Genomic DNA, 22,553 nt, shown 5'->3' on the forward strand with positions numbered 1-22,553 from the left:
TGTTGTGTGCCGTTGATGATCTCTTTCAGATCTAAAAGTATCGGCGTTTTGCAGTGGGTTAACTCCTATGAAACTAAAGCTTAGAGGTATTCTAAGAATGACATCGTGCTCATGCTAGACACGTGTGCATGTGGGTCCAGAATTTCAAGAAGAGAATGGAAAAGAAGGGATTGTGATGTGGCCAGCCCCTCTGAGGGAGGGTGCTTTCTCATTTTCCCTCTTTCTGTCTATGGCAAGCATATGTGCTTTCTAGCACTTTTTTTTCTTTTTAAGCAGATTTTTTAAAAAAGAACAATATGATGCCTTCTCTGGATGTCATGGTTGTTTTATTTGGAGTTGATAGAAAATAATTTTAGGATTACTCTGGTGGTAGCTTATAAAAAACAATGTTTTTTGTTTTCTTTTGTTTTTTGAGGGTTTTTTTTGCTATAGAGTGCATGTGCTCACCAAAAAGACAGAGACAGACAGAGAGACAGAAAGTGAGAAATCACTCCCCAGGGGGGATGGCTACGCCGCAATCTCTTCTCCTCTAGGGATCTTGGGCACACACGCACATGCCCCTGGTGTGAGTTTAAGCTGCTGAGTCTGGGACTCGAACTGCAATCGACTACGTGGGAGTCTAGCAACAGCCATTATGCCAGCTGTTGGTCCCACAAAATGTTTTTTTCCTACTTTGGATTCTGGGAGTTTTGTTTTTGTTTTTAAAGACACTTTTGGGCAGATAAAAGAGCTCTGAAAGAGAATGTTTGAAGCAAACATTGAATTTCAATTCCGGAATCATTTGCTGGACACATGCTTTAAGCAAACAGCCAAGCTAGGTGCTGTAGGAAAGCAGTGAGAAATAGTTCTGCACTCAGGGAGCAGTCAGACAGACTGGAGAATTGGTGGCAATGGCAGTATTGAAAATAGCTTCACCGGGCCAACAGGGGAACAGGTGGCGTGTTGGTGGTTAAGGTATTAGATCCCACATATGGCTGGCTGTGGTTTGAGTCCAGGATCTTCCGAGAGAATCATGCTTGGAGTGTGTGTGCATGTGTGCTCATGTGCCTGCCCCAAATCCTGAGAGTAGAATGAAGCAGAAGGGATTGCGGCATGGTCATCCCCCCGGCAGGGAGGTGATCTCTCATTTCTCCCCGACTGCCCCATCTCTCTGTCTGTCTTGACCAGTGCACACACCCTATAACAAACAACAAACTTTTATTTTTTATAAAAAGGAAAAATAGCTGTTAGGTTTTTGATTTTTTTTTTTTGAGTCTAGACTGACATTAGCAATAATAGCCAGTATTCCTTCATGTGGAGGAATAGCGCTGATCTGAAGATAATTTCTCCTCCGTTATTCTATAAAGACGAGAAGACAGCAAAAGGTTCCAACTTATGTATTGTTCCAGCCAACTCACTCTGTCTTTCCACTGTTTTTCTGCACCTGAGTTATCAGAATATTTTATCACAGTTCTTTCAAAATATCGATGAATTCTTTAGATGTTTCCAAATGTGAATAGTCCTTTCATAATCCAGCTTTGATTTATGGATAATTTATGTAGAATTTAACTTGGAAATAAAAATTTTTGTATGGAAATTTGATAATTCTTTTAACACTGGAGAATGTAGAGCTTAAGAGTTCTGTTTTAGAGCTAGAGATTTCTTGAATTTATATATCTTTATTTCTGGGTGCAAGACCTAGGTGTTCTAAAGTAGTCTATCTGTTCTTGGGAATACTTAAGCTATTGCTTGACCAAATAGAACTTTATTATTTCCTTGAGTCACACATAAATCATGTAGTATCATTAACTTTGGAAAGATCTAGAAAGGAAGGCAGATGTAAAGGAACTAGCATTTACTGACCACCTGTTATATACTACCCTCTTTGTTGGCTGCTTTTCATGTTAATTTATTCTAGATCCTTACAGCTACTTTATAACTTTGTCACTGTTTCCATGTTTCAGATAATAATACTATGACTAAAAAAGGTATAGTAATTTTGTCCAAGGAGATATAACTGATAAGTGGAGAGTTCAAACCCAGGTTTATGTGCTGTTAGTGTGGCGTATAGATGCTGTATACTATGGTTCTTCACACTGTACTTTTCCTTGGAAGTATATGGGTTCAGTAGACTTGAATTATGGTATGAATTCATGAACAGGTTACCTGACTTTCCTGGACCTTAGTATAGTTTAGGGATTCAGATTTTCCAGAGTATGAACCACAGTTCTGCCACTTCTAAAACTGTGATCTTGGGCACAGCATTTGACCTTCTGAGCCTCGATCTTGACTATACAATGTGACTGTTAATAGTAATGTATTTCAGAGTCATGGTGAGGATTCCTTGAGATAATGCAGGTAAGATGTTACCAGTTGGGCAACAATGAAATATTTATTTGTACACACCAATTCAAATATATCTAATAGTCTGAGTTTCTGTATGTGAACCAGTAGCTAAAGTAGGAGGAGACTTTAGTATTCTCTGTCCCTCAGATACTGGGCAAGACTGGAGAACACGGTCAGTAAGAGCATACACTCTTGGCCCAGATTTGTGGGCCAAAGCCTAGACTTGGCCACTCAGTTCCTTGAGATGAGGAGAGTAGAATGGTTTTAGAAATGTGCTCAAGTTGGAGTCCTTTTTCTTTGTTACAGGCCCCATTCTTTCCATGAGTAAGGTTTTATGTGCCTTTACGATTTTTTTCCCTTTATTTGTAGGGAGGGGACAAAGAACGAGGGAGTCTTTGCCAGCAGTATTTTCTGATTCTTTTTTTTTTTGAGAGATTTTCACTGTAGGGTGTGTGCGCTCGCCAGACAGACAGAGAGAGACATAGAGACAGAAAGCGAGAAATCACCCCCCAGGGGGGATGGTCACGCCGCAATCCCTTCTCTATTCTCCTCTCGGGATCTTGGGCACGCACGCACACGCGCCTGGCGTGAGTTTTAAGCCACCGGGTCCGGGACACGAACCGCGGTCGACTACGTGGGAGTCCAGCGACATAGCCATTACGCTAACTGCTGGTTCCCTATTTTCTGATTCTTTTCTCATTGTAAAAGTAACGTGCAGTCTGGTGTTTTTTTTTTTTTTTTTTTTTTTTTTTCCCTTCCAATCCCAGAAAACTTTAAGTGAATCCTTTAGAAGATTCAGCTTTACAGGTAGAGGGCTCTGTTTTGTGATTTGGGAGACTTTTAGGCCAGCTTTTTGCCTTAATATTGATTAGCTTCACCATCCACCACAGTGTCTGAAATTCTACTGTGATCAGATCTGTAAGAAGCGTAAGAGCTTAGGTAACTAGTATGAGGACCTGGAGACACGAGGCCAAGTTGGAAAACAGAAGATGCACTAGATGAGGACAGAAGGGCGTTGACTACAGGTAGTGTGTGTCCTGACTGTAAACAGAGATGTTGAGTGAGTAAAAAAGGGAGTATAAGTAAATACCATGGACAGAGCCAAATTGGTAGTGGAAGGCTTATCATAAGTAAATCCAGGTATAGGAGGCCAGAAGGTAGTGTGGTAGTTAAGGCTCTGGCCTCTCACATGGTCAACCATGGTTTGAGTCCTGGACCTGGAAATTTGAAAATCACTTCAGGCATGTGTGCATGTGTGCCTAGAATCCCAGGGAAATGGAGCAGAAGGGATTGTGGCATGGCCATCCCCACTGGGTAGTGATTTCTTACTTTCCCCCTCACTGTCTCTGTCTCTGGCAAGCATACATTCCTTATGGCAAAAAAAAAAAAAAAAAAAAAAGACCTTAATTTTTTTTTTTTTTTGTAATTTAGATATAGTAATGATACTGACACATTTCCTAGATTATGATAATTATTTTTTAAAATTTTCCCGAGAGAGTTTGTGCACTTGCCAGAGAGACAGAAAGAGGAAGAGAGAAAAATGCACCTTTTCCATTGGGAATGGTCGTACCACTGTCCCTTCTCTTCCCTTTCTCCATCCCGTCAGGTTTGGGGGCACACAACTAGGCAACTGGTGTGTTTCTCAAGCCACCAGGTCCAGGACTTGAACCGCAAGGTCGGCCATGTGAGATTTGGCTGTCTTAACCAGCTGACCTTGGAGCTGGCCCAGCTTAGATGATTTTTAATGACTGGCTGGCTGGGTTGAGCATGCTAGGCATCTTAATTGCTAACCTTGTTGCGGTGGCAGCACTAATGGCATTGTGCTAGTACTTCCCAGGCTCTGTGACCCCTCTGCCTTCATGAACCTGCAAACTGTTCTGTTGACTCTTCTTTAGGTACTTCAGGGTTATAGAGAAATAGTCATATTTGTCTTATTAATAGATGCTTAATGTCAGAGAGGGAGGCTTGCCAGTAGTAACAAGGCCAAGTGCTTTGATAAGTTTTAAGTGTTGGGTTTAGAGGGAGTGCTTGTCTCCCTCCATACAAACAATAGGCTTTGAAGTTAGGAAATTGTGAGATCATTAAGAGACCATTCAAAGCGTTTTTTCTTTACATTTTTGCTATTAGGGTCATACCCTGGCTAGAGAGAGATCAAGAGGTGGGACCAGCAGATGGCATAATGGTTATGTCACTGGACTTCCATGTGGCCAACTGAACTGTGATTTGAGTCCTGGACCCAGTGGCTTCAAACACGCCAGGTGCATATGCATGCATGCGCAAAATCCTGAGAGGATAATGAAGAAGGGATCGTGGTGTGGCCATCCCCCTGGGGGGTGATTTCTTGCTTTCTGTCTCTCTGGTGAGCATACATGCCCTATGGCAACAATCTCTCTTAGAAAAAAATTTTTTTAAAAAAGAGAAAGTGAGAGAGCACCCCACAGGAGTGATGGCCATGTGGCAGTCCTTTCTCCTCCCAGGATCTTGGGCATGAATGCATACACCTGATGTGGTTTTCAAGCCTCTGGATCCAGGACTCAGACAATGAAGTTGCCATGTGAGACCCAGCGGCCTTAACCTCCATGTCATCTGCGGGCCCAGGAGCATTCAAAGTTTTTAATGGAGAAATGGCATAATAAGAACTCAAGGAAGACTAATAATTGAGAATAGCCTAACTTGGACAAGGAACACTTTGAGAAAGGAAAACCAGTTTGGGCACTGGTCTTGACAGGCACTGTGCTGCCATGAGGTTTGTGTGGGATGGAGCAGAGAGAGAAGCTATGAGAAAAAATAGTTCATGGAAAAGTGGAATTAGGTCTGGCCCCATAGCCTCATGATTAAAAGAGCTGCATTCCACATGGCAGTTCAAGTCCTGGCACCAGTAGCCTGAGAAACTTGCTAGGTATGTGGACGTGCCTGCCCAGCTCCTGACAGGGCGGAGGAGTGAGGAGAAGGGACTGTGGCGTGACTGCCATATTGGGATGCACTTTTTCCCTCCCCCTCCCTCTTTGTCTCTCTGGTGAGTGCACACACCCTCTGGCAGTTTTTTAAAAAGTGGAATTAAAGTACAAATTTTAGTTTTGAAATCTTATTTTTATAGATTTTTTTTGAAGATGCTTTGTATGGAAGATTCCCTCAGAGGTATGGAATTGGCTAGAAGTTGGGATAGATTCTAGTGGTCTTCAAGGCATACTTAGAAGATGGGACCAGTGACGCGTTTATAATAGAAATAGATTGGGAATGAGAAGCTCTGTAGGGGAAATGATGAATAAAATCCTTAGGTTTGCAGTACCAGAAGGTCCTCCAGGTGGAAACAGCAAATACTGGAAAAGTGGGATAATACTCCTTAACCATCTCCTATTACACCCTCTCTCATCAGGGTGGCCAAGGACAGAAGGTATGAGAGGGAAACAAAACTCACAGAAAAGTGAACTTTGGGCAAGCACACATGTGCCCAGCCAGATTTCTCAGGCCACGACTTGAACTGGGATCCAGTTCCTTTAACCACGAGGCTATGGTCCCAGACCAATACCAGTTTTCTGTGAACTTTTCCTTGTACCTCTGTAAAATTTTTATCCATGTGCTTTGTTTTGTGTTATTACAAGTGTGTAGTAGCATGAGGTGGTAAAAAGAACTCCCGATTAGGTGGCTTTCGTTTGTAGGTTGCAGATGTGGACAGACTCTGACTCTAGGTGAACCACACTTAGGGGCCTTGGCTAGTTTTAGGAAAGTGAATCAGGGAAAGCAAAAGCATAGGTCCATCCAGGGCTTTCCAGCACCCAATTCAGTAATCCTGACGTAGTGAGTTGGGTTTTATGTACAATAATTTCTGTATGAGAGTTTCAGAATTAAAGATTTCAAGTTTTATAATTGTTTTCTAGCTTTATTTAAAAATTACTTATTGAACACACTTCTAGATGCTTGGATGCAAACAGTTTAATATTTTTAAAAAGGTATTTTGATCTTATGCTCACATTCTTCCCCTCCATATACATGGCCACTTTGATACTGTAGTGGCTGGATGTCTGTGTGAATGGTAACCACATATCAGTTAGGTAGCTGCTGTGTGCAGAGGACTGTTAGAGATTTCATAGGTAAATGATATCCTAGTAGATTTTTTTGTTTTAAAAACTTAGAAATCCATATTTTTCATGGTAGTACAGGACTATAAAAATGACTGTGGAGAGCTGAGCACAGTGGTGCGTGCCTTTAGTTCTAGCTGTGTGGGAGGCTGAAGCAGGAGGATCATGAGTTCAAGGCTGCCTGGGCAATATAGGGAAACTTTTTTTTTTTTTTTTTTTAAATAAAGAAAAGACTGTACAGACCATGAATAATGGTCTTAAGGATCACTGGGGAAAATTACAGTTGTTCTGTGATTTAAATTTTTTTGGTCAAATAGAAATTTGTTGGTTTCCAGTATATAGGGCAACAAGAAAAGACAGTATAAGCAATAGTTATTTAGTATGCTACAACTTAAAAGCAGAAACATTAGTATTGAAATGTGCTTTCTTTGTAACCAACTTATCAAGACTGGTTTGAACTGTGCTTGCCACCTTCTGATGTAATTTATGACACTGAGCAAGCATCTTTTCTAGGCCTTAGCAAACTATCATACTTCTAAGTTTGTAGCAGCTTCCAGCATTACCCTTTGAGCGACATTAAAATCTCTGCAAGTTCCTTCGTTCGAAGTTGTCAGCATCACTTCCTCCAGACATGGCCATCCTTTTTGCCAGCACCCTTTTCTCCATTTGTGCTGTTACGTTGGCCTGCTCTGTGTTCCTGCCTGTGGGTCTAGAGGTGCTTGAGTGGTGGCAGTGGCAGCACCTCCTAGACAACTCTGTGCTCTTCAGATTTCAGTTCCAGCACGAACTGTAGCTAGAGTGTGTTTATTACACTTTCATCTTGGTGGCCAGGTCCCTATTTCGATTATTGATTTTTATTTAATGTCAGGTGGGTTTTATCACTGGGAGACAGGGAGGCACACTCTGCTATCTTTGTATAAAGTGAATAACAAATACCTACTGAGCAATTACTGACAGACTTTCAAGAAGTAATGTGATATGGTTGCCCACTGATCATGATTTGGGGGCTGAAGTTAGTGAAATTTATACCGTATTTATGCTATTACTCAGAGTCAATAGATATGTCATGGTAATTGAAATTTGAACCGTGTTGTTGAGGGACTGGTGTCATTTTGCTAAACCATGGTAACAAATCCATGTGTAATAGAATCATGCAAAGCAAGAGCTATCACAAATATTGCTGTTTTTGTTTTGTTTTTGTAGATAGAACAAAAACATTAAGGAAAGATAAATCCCATGGTACCAACTTGACTTTTACTACAAACATAATGTGGTCAGTTAACATATAAGGTAGAGCTCAGGAGCTGCCTGCTTGGTTCCAGAAGAAAATAGTTAAGCAAGAAATGTGTGTGTATTCTCTCAGTTATTCTATGAACTCACAAAGTTCTGAGGCAGTTCTCCTTTTTTTTGACAGATCAGAGTTACTTATTAGTGCTAAGTAATTTTTAAGTGCAGTGGAAAAGAGCTCAGGTTTGGGGGCCATACCACAAATGCATATTTAACCGCCCCCAGCCTTTAATTTTTCACATATAAATTTGAGATACAGCATCTTAAGAGTTCTTAGAAAGATTAAAGAAACTATTGCAATGTCTGGCAGGTATTATGTGTTAAATTATTTCTTTACATTTATTTCCCACAGTTTGGTGTTTATTTCATATTGTCCAATTTTATGCCAAGTGGTATAATTTTGGAATTAAAAAATCTATCATAATGTGATAGCATACAGTACAGATAATAAAAAATGTAACCTGTCAGCCACAAAAGTGGCTAATTTTAAAGTGCTAACTTAAGTAATTTTTTCTTGCAGTATCAATCATATTTCTCAGTAATTGATGTTTTTTATTTTAAGATAGAATTAGGTTTATTTTTAAAAGGATAGTTTAAAGGATATTTGTGTTTAGAATTTTGGACACAATTTTACTGATGACTTTCTCTGTCCTATTTATTTTCTGAAATGATTCTTAGCATAAGTATCTCATTTTACATGCCATACATTTTCTAAAAACCCTCACACACAGTCTTGCAGCTGTTGTTTGATAGGTTTCTTACCATTTCACATTACTGTCAACTGTTTATTTTTCATGATAATGAGGGTTTTAATAAAATGTGGTAGTTTGATAAGTTTCACTTTCAGATGCTTGTTTTTGGTAGTATTTTTTCAGTTACTCTGAGGTCACAGTCCAAGAACTAATTGACTCTTTTTGGTAATGTTGCAAGCAATTTAGAAAAACTGACATAAAAATTAGTGCTAAGCCTGGGATCCAGATAGTGGCACATCAGTAGAAGACGACACTCCATGAGGTAGTCCTGAATGGTAGCATTTCTGGTTCAAGTCTGGAGGCCTCCCTGAGTATGCCAGGCACGTGCTTGCCTATGATCGAGGGCTAGCTGAAGCTGGGACTGGGTTGTGGTGTTGGGACCATATTGGGGGTGCTCTCTTTCTCTCTCTCACTCTGTCTCTCTTGCTCCTGAAAGAAGTAACTACATTTTTTAAAAAGTTAATGATAAGCTATCTCTGAAAATGTATGCCCCTTCTGCCCTGTTTTTTCATGTAGTGAAACATTGTATGCAGCATGTGATGTTTATTAGGGCTTGATGTATGACTCAAATTTGTCCCTTTTTTCTCTCCTGTAGCAGCAGAAGAGAAGAAATCTCTGAAGCGAACTTTTCAGCAGATCCAGGAGGAGGAGGATGATGACTACCCTGGAAGCTACTCTCCCCAAGATCCTTCTGCAGGACCCCTGTTGGTATGTCTGGCTTGATCCCTAGAGAGTAGGGCAGAGACTCAAGTGACCTCTATTTGGAGATTGTGGCCACAAGGTGGCACCAGTGACCAATAGTATGAAATGACTGAAGGGATGCTGCAGGGGCACGGGTGCAAGAGCTCACCCAGTGAAGTTTGCCAGGCAGTATGCCATTTTTGTCTTTGCATGTATGACTCCGGGATGAAATACCTGGATTTGGCCTTTTCACTCCTTGAAATAAATATTAAAAAATAGATTTTTTGTGAAAAGAGTTGGTGATGTTATGTTTGAAAGACATTCAGAAGTCTGCCATGGCTTGTCTCCAATAGCATGGGTGTCTTATAAGTAAATAACTCATTAAAATTTAAGGATGGCCCCTGGATGACTAGCAAATTTGCTATTCTGTAGCCTATTAAAAAGAGGGAGTTAGTCTTTAACCATGTGTTTTGTATTGTTTAGCTCTTTACACAGTTAGCTCATGAACTCTGTGTTGGTTCATTTTGTCTGTAACCAAAGAAAATGAGTCTTGGTGGGACAGATTTAAGCAACTCTACCAGATCTCCATTTGATTCAGGTCTCTCTGACTTTGGAGCACATGCTTTTTTCACTGGGTCACTCTGCCCCTTTTATTTTGCCTAAAACTGCTTTACTTTATAACATGTGGGTATGTTTAAAGCCTGTGTAAATGGGAGGATGTCTTTTTTTTTTTTTTGGAGAGCTTTTGGCTACAGGGCGGTGTGCGCTCTCCAGAGACAGAGAGAGACAGAAAGACAGAAAGCGAGAAATCACCACCTGGGGGGATGGCCATGCTGCAATTCCTTCTGCTCCATTCTCCTTTTGGGATCTTGGGCACGCATGCGCACACACCTGGCATGAGTTTAAGCCACTGGGTCTGGGACTCGAACTGCGGTTGACTACATGGGAGTTCAGCAGCATAGCCGTTATGCTTACTGCTGGTCCTAAGATGTCTTGTTTGTGTTATGTTACGTTAAATTAGACTGGGAGTTAATGTTAGATCATATATCTTTGCATTTCAGAATTTTAAAAGAAGACAGCCCAGATGGTCAACATTTAGGACAGTCTTAACTGTCATTTACAGAGTCAGCTGCTTATCGTTATTCACTAGATAACCTGTCAGCAGTCTGTTTTCTGACAATTTAATAATCCCCTTTTTGATAGACATAGAATATGCATTCCTGGTTTGCTTAAGTTGTTCAAAACATGCTTTTAAAGAATTTTTTTAGGGACCAGCAGTTAGTGTCATGGCTATGTTGCAGGACTCCCATGTAGTCGACCACAGTTCTAGTTCTGAACCCAGTGGCTTAAACTCAAACACTGGGTGTGTGTGTGTGTGTGTGTGCGTGCCCAAGATCCCGAAAGGAGAATGGAAGAGAGGGGATTGTGGCGTGTCCATCCCCACTGAGGGGTGATTTCTCGCTTTCTGTCTACCTCTGTCTTTGTGGCAAGTACACATGCCCTATAGCAAAAACCTTTTCAAAAAAAAAAAAAGAAAAGCATGCTGCAGAATCTCATTTATGTTCTGCCATGGACATGATTCTCTTTGTAAGCTCTGAAACTTCTCTTTTCTTTTTTTTTTAAAAAAAAAAAGTGGTGGGAATAACCACTCTTAGAATTTGCCCCCACCTCATTAACTATCAACCAATTTTCTTTTTTTTTTTTTCTTTTGAGAAGTTTTTTCTATAGGGTGCGTGTGCTCTCCAGACAGACAGAGAGAGACAGAGAGACAGAAAGCAAGAAATCACCCCGCAGGGGGAATGGCCAGGCCGCAGTCCCTTCTCCTCCGTTCTCCTCTTGAGATCTTGGGCACGCATGCACACATGCCTGGCGTGAGTTTTAAGCCACCAAGTCTGGGGGACGCGAACCACGGTCAACTACATGGGAGTTCAGTGACATAGCCATTATGCTAATTGCTGGTCCCGTCAACCAATTTTCTTTAAGCGCTGTACTTTTTTTTTTTTTGGAGAGGTTTTTGCTATAGGGCACGTGCGCTCGCCAGACAGAGAGAGACATAGAGACAGAAAGTGAAAAATCACCCCCCAGGGGGGATGGTCATGCCACAATCCCTTCTCCTCCATTCTCCTCTCGGGATCTTGGGCACACACGCACACGCACCTGGCGTGAGTTTTAAGCCACCCGGTCTGGGATGCGAACCGCGGTGGACTATATGGGAGTCCAGCGACATAGCCATTACGCTAACTGCTGGTCCCCAAGCGCTGTACATCTTAATGGATAGTGTCGTTTGTGTTTTTGTTTCAGACTGAGGAACTAATCAAAGCTTTACAGGATCTGGAGAACGCTGCATCAGGGGACGCTACCGTTCGACAGAAAATTGCTTCTCTGCCCCAGGAAGTGCAAGATGTTTCTTTATTGGAAAAAATAACAGGTGAGAAGGTAAAGTTAGGTGAAAGACACAGAAAGAAGGACATCTATAGTGCATCAAGCCCTAGCACATGCTTATGTTAACCTCAGGTATGCATTTCACATGTTGTGTTGGGTGCTCTGCCATCTTGGGACCTATAAATACAACTCACATGCTGAACACACAAGCTCTTAGAATAGTCAGAGCTTGAATAGGTAGTGATTCTAGGAATTATTGTAGAAATGCTAGCATGCCCCAACATGTGGCTCTAAATAAGGTCTATTGAAAGAACAGTAGAAATTGTTTGTAATGGGACTGGTGGGAGTTAGGGGGGTAGGCATTAAACTCATGACCCTTTTACTAAAAACAAATTTATGATTAAGCAGTGTGATTTACACACTGCACACTGACAGATCCTGTAGATGATAATGCCTTCAGTGCCAAGAATTCCAGGTGTGTGGTGTGTGTTGTTTTGCCCTAATGGTGACCACCCAAATTAAACAGGGAGTGGCAGCTGACATTATTCTTGCTTTCTGCATGGGAAATTGAGAGGAAGGAGTGAAGCATGAGCTAATCTTTATAGAGGATGCTCTGTGCCAGGTACTTCTCACTCTTTTATGAGAATCCGTGACAATTGCTGAATGTGTATTCCTATATTGTACAGAAGGAAATTTAGGTTTTGAGAGGTTAGTTGTCTTGCCCAGGGTCACACAAATAGTAGATCTTTGGATCCCAAGCTAGTCTGCAAAGCTTATATTCTTTCCATTACAAGAGCTTACACCTTTAATTTTCCTCTTCTGAAGACCACCGTTTTCCCCCTCTTGACCCTTGAGTTGGCAGCTTCCCTAATTTTGTCCATATCCATCTAAACAAAATCAAGGTCATTCCTGAAGTATTCTCATTCAGTAGATACTTGAGGCCCACTATGTAGTACATACACTTGGTGTCTCACTCATATCCCCTCAGGGGTTAAGTGCCATGAAGAAAAATGAAGCAGGAGTGTAGGAGCAGAGAAGATTGAGAGAGATGCTTTTTAAAGGTGGTCAGGAAAGGCCTCTCTGATGAGATGAGACCTCCCCTCACCCCAAATTAGGAAGCCTGCCATGAACATATCTGAGGAAGGAAGTGCCACGAGGCAGAGAGGATAGCACGGGGGAGGACTTTGAGACAGGAATGTGCTTATTGGAGAACACAGCATGAAGTCTTCTAAGTCAAACCAGAAGCATTTGGCTCTCCCACTCTGCTCCCCACTCCCAATAGTGCACCACTGGAACCTGCAGTCTCTGACCGTACCTCTTCCTAGCCCTCAAGTCCTCATTTCTTCTGTACTCAGCTTCGGGTCTTCACTATACTCCCTTATGTGTACCTCCAGCCCCTTATCTTCTCTTTCTCTCTTTACTATACTGTCCTGGCAAAATCCCTGAACTGGTTAAGTCCAAATATTTATATATTTATTTTTAGTATACTAGAGGGCATGTGCACTTACTAGCGAGAGAGAAAATACACTCCCATGATAGAAGGTCCTGCCATAATCCCCTCTTCTCTATATGTCTCCCCCTTTGGGATTTTGTGCACAGCGTGTGTTTGAAGCCTCCAGGTCCAGGATTCGAAACACATAGTCGGTCATGTGGGATTCAACCACCCTAACTACCATACCACTGGCTGGCCTTAAGTCCAATTTTAAAAAGTTATTATTAATTTATAAATTATTACTAACTTTTTCCTTATATCAAAATCAAGGTTTGTAAAGATTAAAAGCACATTAATATAAAGCTAGCAATATATGCCTTTTTATTTATTTGGTTTTTGTTTTTACTGACCTACAGATCTCATAAAGCTTCTTTTGAAAGTATTTTGGCAAAATACACATAACATAATGTTGTACAGTTTAATAGTGTGAAGTACTTTCACATTGTTGTACATCCAGTTCTTGGAATTCTTTTCATCTTGAGAATTTGAAACCACATACCTGTTTAACAGTAACTCCTTATTTTCTACCCCCTGCCTGCCGCCACGTCCCTGACAACCACCATCCTTAAATGCAATGACTGATAACTGATTGGTTAACATCAGATTACTTAGTACTGCTTTTCTTTTAAGAGAGCATTTTACCTTATCCAACTCTTTAAGGAGGGCCAGGAAGAACTGGGCCTCCCATGTCACTTCAGCCTGTGGAGTAGCATCAGCCAGCATGCTGTAGGGGCTAGACCTGGGCTACTTTTTACTGTAAGAATTAAAGGCAGAGGAACCTGATTGTCATGGCAATTGCAGCTGACCTGTTCAGTATAGTAGGCTATTCTCTTTTTCTTGATTTTTTTTTTGGAATGTCAGAGAACAACTAGTTTCTATTACTGGAACTGTAATGTGAGTGACTCCATTTTGGTTTTTAGTCTGGTCTTTTGGGGTTAATGCAGGAACACTTAGTCCAAAAAAATAGCCTTCTGTAATTTTTATTAACACCTCTTCCTGCCTTCTTTCTCTTCTGATTCTAGTTTTATTAAAACTACTCTTGTCCAAGTTGTTGATGACTTTCTTGTTGCTAAGTTGAATGGTAGAGTCTCTGCACTCAGTTTAAACTTGATCTCTATCATTTGGCTCAGTTGATTAATTTCCTCTTCCTAAAAACAGTTTGTTCACTTGGTATGGTAGGCAGGATAATAGCCTTCCCCAAATGCCCATATCCTAATCCTGAGCACCTGTGAATGTGACAGAATGAATTTTGTAGATGGGGAGATTATCCTGGGTTATCCAGGTGGGCCCAGTGTCATCCTAGAATCATTACAAGAGGTAGTCAGGTGGGTAAGAGTCAGACACGGCTGTATTTCTATAGAAGCAGAGGTTAGTGTGATATGCCTTGGAGATGGAGAAATCAACCACAATAGTAAGTAATAGTGATGTTTTAAGCCACTAAATTAGTGGTAGTTTGTGTCGGCCTAAAAAGAAGGCTGAGGCATAAAAAGTGAAAGTGATTTATTTGAGCTCAGGATTCAGAATGAGTTGCCCGTTGACATAGACCTCTGGGACCAGAAATGTGCTCCCTGACATGGCTTCTGAGAAGGCTGGTTTAAGTCCCCACAACCAGCACCTTGTTTTTACATTTCTACTGCATTGTTTTGTATAACTGAAAAAAAAAAATAATTATTTTTCCAGATTGTAATTTTTTGTATAAATGCATTATTTCTGGAGGGTGAAAATTGATTTTTTTTTTTTAATCTTAAATCTTAAAAATTAGTATTTTACCTGCCATTTTTTGCCATCAGCACCTAAACATCTTAATTAACCATCAAAAGCAAATAAAAAAAAATAGTCAAACAGTGACAAAGCTAAAACAACCTAACCATCTCATCAGTTTGTTCACAGATTGCACAACTAATCTAGAAGAATTTAAGTCCTTCGGTCCTCTTTACCTTCTGTGAGTGAGATTATTATCTCTTCATGCTCTGTTTTGCTCTTTCTCTTTCACCAAGAAGATGCTTTTGTTTTCTATCCCCAAGGAGGTAGAAGTACATGATCCTTGGAATCTCAGGAGTTCATCTCCCAATAGTCACATTAAGAAGGCATCAAAAAGCCAGGTGACTGCTTGCCAGAGACCGTTGGGCCTTTTTTTTTTTTGAATGTTGATTTGTTCATCTTTTTCATGTCAGAGAGAAAGAGCTAGAGATGCCTCCAACAGGGTCCTCATGTCAAGATCCACCCCTAGTCTGAGCTGGCCCATATCATGAGCACACACACATGACTGGTGTACCCAGGGAGGTCCTGGGTGGGGAATCCAGGACTCTTCCCATGTGGGTCCAGCTGAGTTCCCACTGCCCCGCCACCTGACCAGTGCTGGGAATTCTGAAATCCTAGTCACCCATGAGAATGCTGCAGTCTCTAACCCTCTGACAGCCCATATTCATATGGAGCAGCAGATCTAGATCACTGGGTTAGCTCACTTTTAGTTTGTTTATATAATTGCCGGGGTCTCTGGTGCTCTTTGTTTCAAATCCTAATCTCTGTTTTGGTCATTAAAGACCTTTTAAAAATGAGGTGCGTGTATTTCAGAGTTTTAATCTCACCACCACCCACACAACACACAGTTATGTCAGTTCTTTTTTATTTCATATTTTTGTTTGTTTTTTGTTATAGAGTGTATGCACTCACCAGAGAGAGACAGGGAAAGGAGAAAACACTCTTCTGTGGGGAATGGTCACATCATAATCCCTTCTCCCTTTGCAGGATTTTGGGCATGCATGTACATGCACCCAGCATGTTTCTTGAGCTGCTGAGTCTGGCACTTGAACCACACAGTCAGCCATGTGGGATCCAGCTGCCTTAACTATCAGGCCATGGAGCAGGCTCATGTCATTTCTTTTCTTTTGTAAGAGAGATTTTTGCTATAGGGCATGGTACGATTGCCGGTGACACAGAGAGAAAGAAAGTGAGAAACCTCTTCCAGGGAGGATGACCATGCCACAGTCTCTTCTCTTCCATTCTCCTCTCGGGATTTTGGGCACACGCGCACATGCACATGCTCACACATGCACCCAGCATGAGTTTTGAGCCTCCAGGTCCAAGACTCGAACTGCAGTTGGCCATGTGGGAGTCCATCACCTTAACTGACACCACCTGCTGGCCCAATGTCATTTCTTTATAAAGACAAATCTGCCTTTTGTTTCTTCCTTTCACTCATATTGAGCAGTTGTTCACCATCTCTTTGCAAGAATAGCCTTTCTTACACTTCACGGTTTTTTTTTTGTTTGGTTTTCCCCAAAAGCATGAGTTGCAGCTCATTATTCAGACATGAAATCGGTCTGATAGATAATGACCAACATTCTTTCTAAAAATGGAATAGAAGATAGAACACTTTGTACATAGTAAGGATAAGTATTTTTTCATGAAGCTTTGGTCGCTTTTGTTTTTATGTAAAGTATGTCTTTGTTATGGGTTATATTTAACATTTGAAAGCCTCTGTTCCTTACCATATCCTATATTTTGGTGAAAGCAGGGAGAGAGCTCATCCTTTAACAGGTAGAGGCATACAGATCCTATCTAGAGACCAGGCTCCGGATTCCAACTCCTCGGCTGACTGCATATAGAACCTGCCGTGTAACTTTTTTATATCTTTGTTTCCACACCCAAGAAGTGAGTGTTTGCTTTTTTTTTTATTTCAGACAGATGTAAAGAGTACACTAAACAATTTAATATACATGAAACCCCTTGAAATTCTCAGAGGCAAGGAATAATTATTTTACACGTGACTTTAAATATTTCTTTCTGCTTATTTTGTTTGTAGATTTAGCAGGCATAGATGTTTAGAAACTCTTTGCCAGGTTCCTCTCCCTGTAAGTTGCCTCACTTCAGGTAATTCAGCAATGTCCTGCCTCGTTGACAGAGTGAGTGCCTTTAGATTTCTTGGTCAGCCAATTCATGTTTCTCCTCCAACAGCCTGTGTCCATAGGGAGCAGCAGATTCCGGCTTATGCTTAGATTCTGTACAATGAGAGAGAATCTCAACCTCCCCAGAAATGTTTGCAATCATACCTATGTGATTTGTATATTGTCTCTATTTTTTGGTCTCATTTATCCTTAGACAAAGAGGCAGCGGAACGTCTTTCAAAAACGGTAGACGAAGCATGTCTGTTACTAGCAGAATATAACGGGCGCCTGGCGGCAGAGCTAGAAGACCGGCGCCAGCTGGCTCGGATGTTGGTGGAGTACACCCAGAATCAGAAAGACGTTTTGTCAGAAAAGGAGAAAAAACTAGAAGTGAGTATTCTGCACCCAGACTGCCCAAGTTTCCCTTTCTGTAGCCTGTGTTAGGAGGTTTATAAAGTACTTTACTTAATAGGTTTTATCTTTTAAAAATGTATGAAATGGGAATATTCACTGGATATTATAATTATTTCAGCATAGTTAAAAATTGATGTCATGTTTTTATATGTCCAGGAAATAATAAATTGGATCATAGGAAACAAACAATGAACAGGTAATCATAGCATTTAGGATCTTATTACTATTGTTCTCATATATTTAAAAAAATCTTAAATTGAAGTACAAAAAGAACAGAACATAAAGTGAGTAAAACCAAAGATCGTGTGTTTGGTAGTATTTGGGAAATGCTTACAAACAACTTTTGAGTTGTGTTGAAGTTTCTTTCTGACAGGTGTCCGTGTGCTAAGGTAAGAGCAAGCTCTGTCTAGAGTCAGTTCTAAAATTTCACAGTAATGGTTATGGAGCCATTTGTCAGGCTGTTGAGAAGAAAGTCATTTCCACCCTGAGTTGAGGACATCAGTCTCAGTGGCCTTGGGGAAGGAGTTCATGTCCTCATCATACGCTCGTTTGGCTTCTTAATTAAGTACACGGTGGTTTAACTCAGCGCTTAGTCCCCTGGGATGGCAGAGTCAGCAATGTGGACACTTGGGGCATGTTGCTTGCCCCAAGCTGCTAGGCTTCCTATCAGGAATGTCTGTTCTCTTTGTGCAAGATGCCTGGAAAAAGCTGCAGCCAGTAGTTTTGTGACAGCAGGATAGTTGTGAGTTGGAGAACAAGTCACATTATATTATAAAAATTTTCTCTTAAATTCCACTCAAAGTAGAGGGGAGGGGAAGAGCCACCTTACCCCGCACCCAGGAAATCCGTTCTCTCGCACAGAGAGAGGGAACATTGAGCTCGGTCTGTGGCTGAGGTTATCTGCCTTTCAGCACAGTCGTCTGACCTTTGAGGGGAAATGAGGAAGAGGCACTTTTTACTGTGTTCTTCACCTGCAGTGATTATGAGAACTGTGATGGATAGTGGTAGTAGGAGCCTCATATTCCTAGCCAGCTTTGACGTGGAAGTTGGGAAGCAGCTGTAAATATACTATGGCTTAGAGTTAGAAGTGGACACTGACCAGAAATCCTAAAGGGAGTTTCACAGGCTCTTCCAGACGGTCATTTATCTGAAATGCTCATCTTTCACTGAGGAAGCATTTTCAGCACTGTGCCCCGGGACTAATAAGAGAGTGTAATTAATGATTCTGGTTGTAAGTCACCATGCCATCTGTTGGACTGCCCCTTGGCGACACATTAAGGGCTTTCTCTGATCTGTCAGACATTGATTATCATGAGCAGCTGTTGTTGGGTGGAACGTGGCAAGCTACCATAGAGGACAGAGTCTTTGAGAAGGAGATTGGGTTGGTAGAGCTGGTTAACTCTTTGTTTGGTTTCCCCTCCCCATAGTTGCACTTTCCTCTGGATGTATGTTTCTTGGGAAGGCATCCTGGTTGTTGTAGTACCAGAGGTCATTAAGGCAGAGAAACAGGTCAGGGATTTGGGTCTGTTCTGTGGCTTTCCCGTCCACATTCCTGTCCTCATGTCATTCATTGGACTGGTGTTGACATTCCATTGCCTAAGAAGCAGAACAAGAAGCCCCTTCCTCCCAATGGAAAGTACAGAGTCTAAAGTAAAGATTTTTTTTTTTTTCTGAGAGGTTTTTGCTATAGGGCGCGTGCGCTCGCCAGACAGACAGAGAGAGACATAGAGACAGAAAGCGAGAAATCACCCCCCAGGGGGGATGGTTACGCCGCAATCCCTTCTCTTCCACTCTCCTTTTGGGATCTTGGGCACGCACGCACATGCGCCTGGCGTGAGTTTTAAGCCACCGGGACATGAACCGCGGTCGACTACGTGGGAGTCCAGCTACATTAGCCATTAGGCTAACTGCTGGTTCCCTAAAGTAAAGATTCTTATCCCAAACCTTGTCTCCCAGTCACTTGAGCAGATCTATCATTGTAAAAATAGAGCTAAATTTGCCGCATTATAAAAGCAAACGACTAGCTACAACATAGGATATTGAGAGATGGCTTTAGTTCTTTCTTTATGCATGCTTGCTTTAAAATGTGAATAGTCTGCTCTCCAAAATCTAAATGGGGTTTTTATTTTGCACCCTTTAGTTGATTGATCTTATTTCATTCTGTTCTAATGATAAAATTTGGTATGTGCCAATTGAAAGATACATTAATACTGTGAATTCCCACAAATCCTCCAAAAGTTGGAGGTAGTACATAAGGTATACCTATCTTTGTAACATTATTTAGATCGATTGATTGATTGACTGATTGCCAGAGGGCACTTGCTCTCACCAGAGAGAGAGAGAAAGCACCCCACAAGGTCTCTTCTCCATTTCTCCAACCTGTCAGGATTTGGGGCATGTATGCACACATACCTGGCATGTTTCTCTAGCCATTCGGGCTGGGATGCAAACCACAGTCAGCCATGTGGGATCTGGCTCTCTTAACCATCACATTATGGGTCTGGCCCTGTAGCATTCATTTTTGTGACACAGCCGGTCCTCGTTTTAAAATCGCCAAATCAGAATGTTAGTTTCTTTAATGTCATAATCCTTTCATTGCCTTCAGTGAAATAGATGGAATTCCTAGGACTCTGGAAATATGATTACTTGCTTGAGATTTTGTTTTCTTCCCAAAGTTTTAACACACTTAGATTTTTTTGTGTTTTCTTTTTTATGTTTATCTTTTCCTTTATATGATAAGTGTCTGTTTTCTTTCACTTGAGAATTTTATGTTAGATTTCTCAGTGGCTCCTAAACTTTGAGTTAGCAAGTGCCATGATTCAGAGCCTTGAATCTAGGAAGAAGGGGTATAGCTCATAGAAAAAGATTGTGTTTCTCTCCTTAAGGAAATCATTTTCTGGCATAAACAACATAGGTGAACATAAAACAAACAGACTAATTGTGCATAATGTGGATTAAGGAGCAGTTGGCAGTTCAGATTGTGGTTTAAGGTAAGTCCAGCTTCCTGTCAAGCAGTAAAGCCTTTCTGTAAAAGGAAATAGCAATTGAAGAAGATAAATAGTTTTTAAATGAGGAGCAGCAGACTGGACCAGACAGGTGTGTGAAGAAAGACAAAAAGACAGGGTGTGGAAAGGAGGGGCTGGAGACCTCCAGGGGGAAATAAGGGTTTATATTCTTTAAGGAACAGCTTGTCTGTGGAGTCAACAAACAGTGCTGATCAGATGTATCAACAAACAGTGCTGATCAGATGTATAGATACAAAGGAAGGTGTGTTTTCTCCATTCAAAGAGCTTACCCTCTATGCAAGCGATGTTACAAGTAAGGAAATATTCTGATCCTTGATCAGCTTGAAACAGACCAAGAAAACATTCAAAATGCTAATAACAACATATTGATTTGGTGGGCTGTTTATTAAAAATATAAGAGAATTAGCAAATGGTGAGGCTGGCTCTGACTACTGTCGGCTTTTAGCTGGTCTTGCGGAGTGTGCCAGTTCTCTGACTGCTCTCACAGTGCCTGGAACATACTTGTTCTATGAGTCACCACTTGAGTAATTTTTTTCTATATAAAAGTGTTTTTTTTGTTTTTCCTTTTAGATTGCAGTAAAGTGATTTAACAAATCCAATTTCATTTTTTGGTTGTAAGGTATATGTTAGTAAAGAAAGATGACTATTTCTTTCTATCAAGTTAAAAACTCTGTGGGTTTCTTTGTGCTACTTTTCTTTTTTTTCTTTAAGTAGGATCATGATTCATTTTGAGATGATAATTTTTTTAACCATTCACTTTTTAAAATTTTAATTTATTTATTTACATTCATTTACTATACATTGTTATAGCATACAAAATGAGATTTCCCATCCAGAAAACACTATATACTGGCTCAATCAAGCACATCAACATACATGTTACCATCAACAAATAATTTTCCATTTCTTGTTTCCTGTATATTAACCATTCACTTTTGTTTCTCAGTATCATGATTGACATTGACCTACCACCTGTTCTGTAAACTCCAGGCAAGGTTAGAAGGACAGATACTGAAAACCTATCCATAATGCTTTTGTCCTGAACATGGGAAACCTAGAAATTAAAAATAAGGCATGTGGAAAAAGCACAAATATCAGTTCAGGAGCAAGGTTAATAGGGAGGGGAAGGTTGTAGAGTAAGAAATTCCAAAAGGTAGGGGCCAGAAAGGCCCTCAGGCTCCTTAAAGCATGATTTTTCAAGATGGATCTGGGCTCCAAACCGCACAATTGGCCACATGGGATCCAGCTGCTATAACCTCTTCACCATTTGCTGACCTTCCAAGGAACCTTTCCAAAAAAGCTTCCTGTTTTTCAAAGTTATGTGTTTCTTTTATGAGCCCCAGATAGAGAAATACCCTCAACAGGGTCTCACACCACAGTGCTCCTGCTTCCAAGCCAACCAGGATTACAGCCACGCCTATGTGCCTGACCTGTGTAGGTTGGCTCAGAAGCTCAGAAACCAGACCCTGGTCCTCCATGTGGCTTCATAGAGTGGTGTGCTAGTAGTGTTGGGCCTCTACTCTCCAAGAAATCTTCGCTAGGGAGAAAGGATGCACTCTACCATTGAGGGTACTTCCTCACGTACCTAGGTACATGTTCTTGCTCTGATAGGAGGGGAGAAATTGGCTCAGTGAATTTAGAGCTGTTGCTGTTTCTCCCTAGCTTGGGATTTCTCTCTTGCCTGTAATGTATACTTGGGAGTAGAGCCTTTGACTTCAGACAACACAGCTGGGAAGAAGGGAGAATGATCCAGAATCCAAAATTTGTCTAATGACTTCATATTTCTGTTTGCATTGTGGTTATAACAACTTGACAAATTCTTTGGCTGAAGCTTAGGGGGCACTAAACGAAAATGGTGGCCCTCTGTTGTTTTTGGCAGCATCTTCCAGCCTCCCTGCAGGGTGCAGATGGTTAGAATATTTGTTTCAGTAATGTGGCAGGCAGTAGGTGGAGATAGAGCTCCTATTCATCAACTTTGGAGTGCATTCTCCCCATTCCCCATGGTAATTTAAACCAGTAATCATTGTCCATGAGAGCAGGTAATCTAGTCCTCATTTTAGAAAAGAAAACTGAGGAGCCAGCAGGTGGCATGGTGGTGAAGGTGCTGGATTCCCATGTTGCTGATGAGTTTCAAGTTCCCAGCATGGCGGCTTGAAAATCAAAACAAACAAATAAATGTTTAAGAAAAAAGAAAGAAAGAAAGCTGAACTCGGTTTGTATGAGCGGTT

At 41.1% G+C, this 22,553-nt stretch overlaps 1 protein-coding gene across 3 annotated transcripts in view; it reads left to right on the forward strand.

Annotated features, from left to right (window-relative positions):
• The window catches only part of RPRD1B (regulation of nuclear pre-mRNA domain containing 1B), a 55,229-nt gene that overhangs the window by 14,754 nt on the left and 17,922 nt on the right, over nt 1–22,553 (forward strand). For all 3 annotated transcript variants that reach the window (XM_027770181.1, XM_006144124.3, XM_027770182.1), the window contains 3 exons: nt 9,039–9,151; nt 11,426–11,552; nt 17,100–17,275. In XM_027770181.1, coding sequence (XP_027625982.1) covers nt 9,039–9,151; nt 11,426–11,552; nt 17,100–17,275 — 416 coding nt within the window. The remainder of the gene's footprint in view (nt 1–9,038; nt 9,152–11,425; nt 11,553–17,099; nt 17,276–22,553) is intronic.

Source organism: Tupaia chinensis, unplaced genomic scaffold (genome assembly GCF_000334495.1).
Source record: "Tupaia chinensis unplaced genomic scaffold, TupChi_1.0 Scaffold000115_1, whole genome shotgun sequence".
NCBI lineage: Eukaryota > Metazoa > Chordata > Mammalia > Scandentia > Tupaiidae > Tupaia > Tupaia belangeri.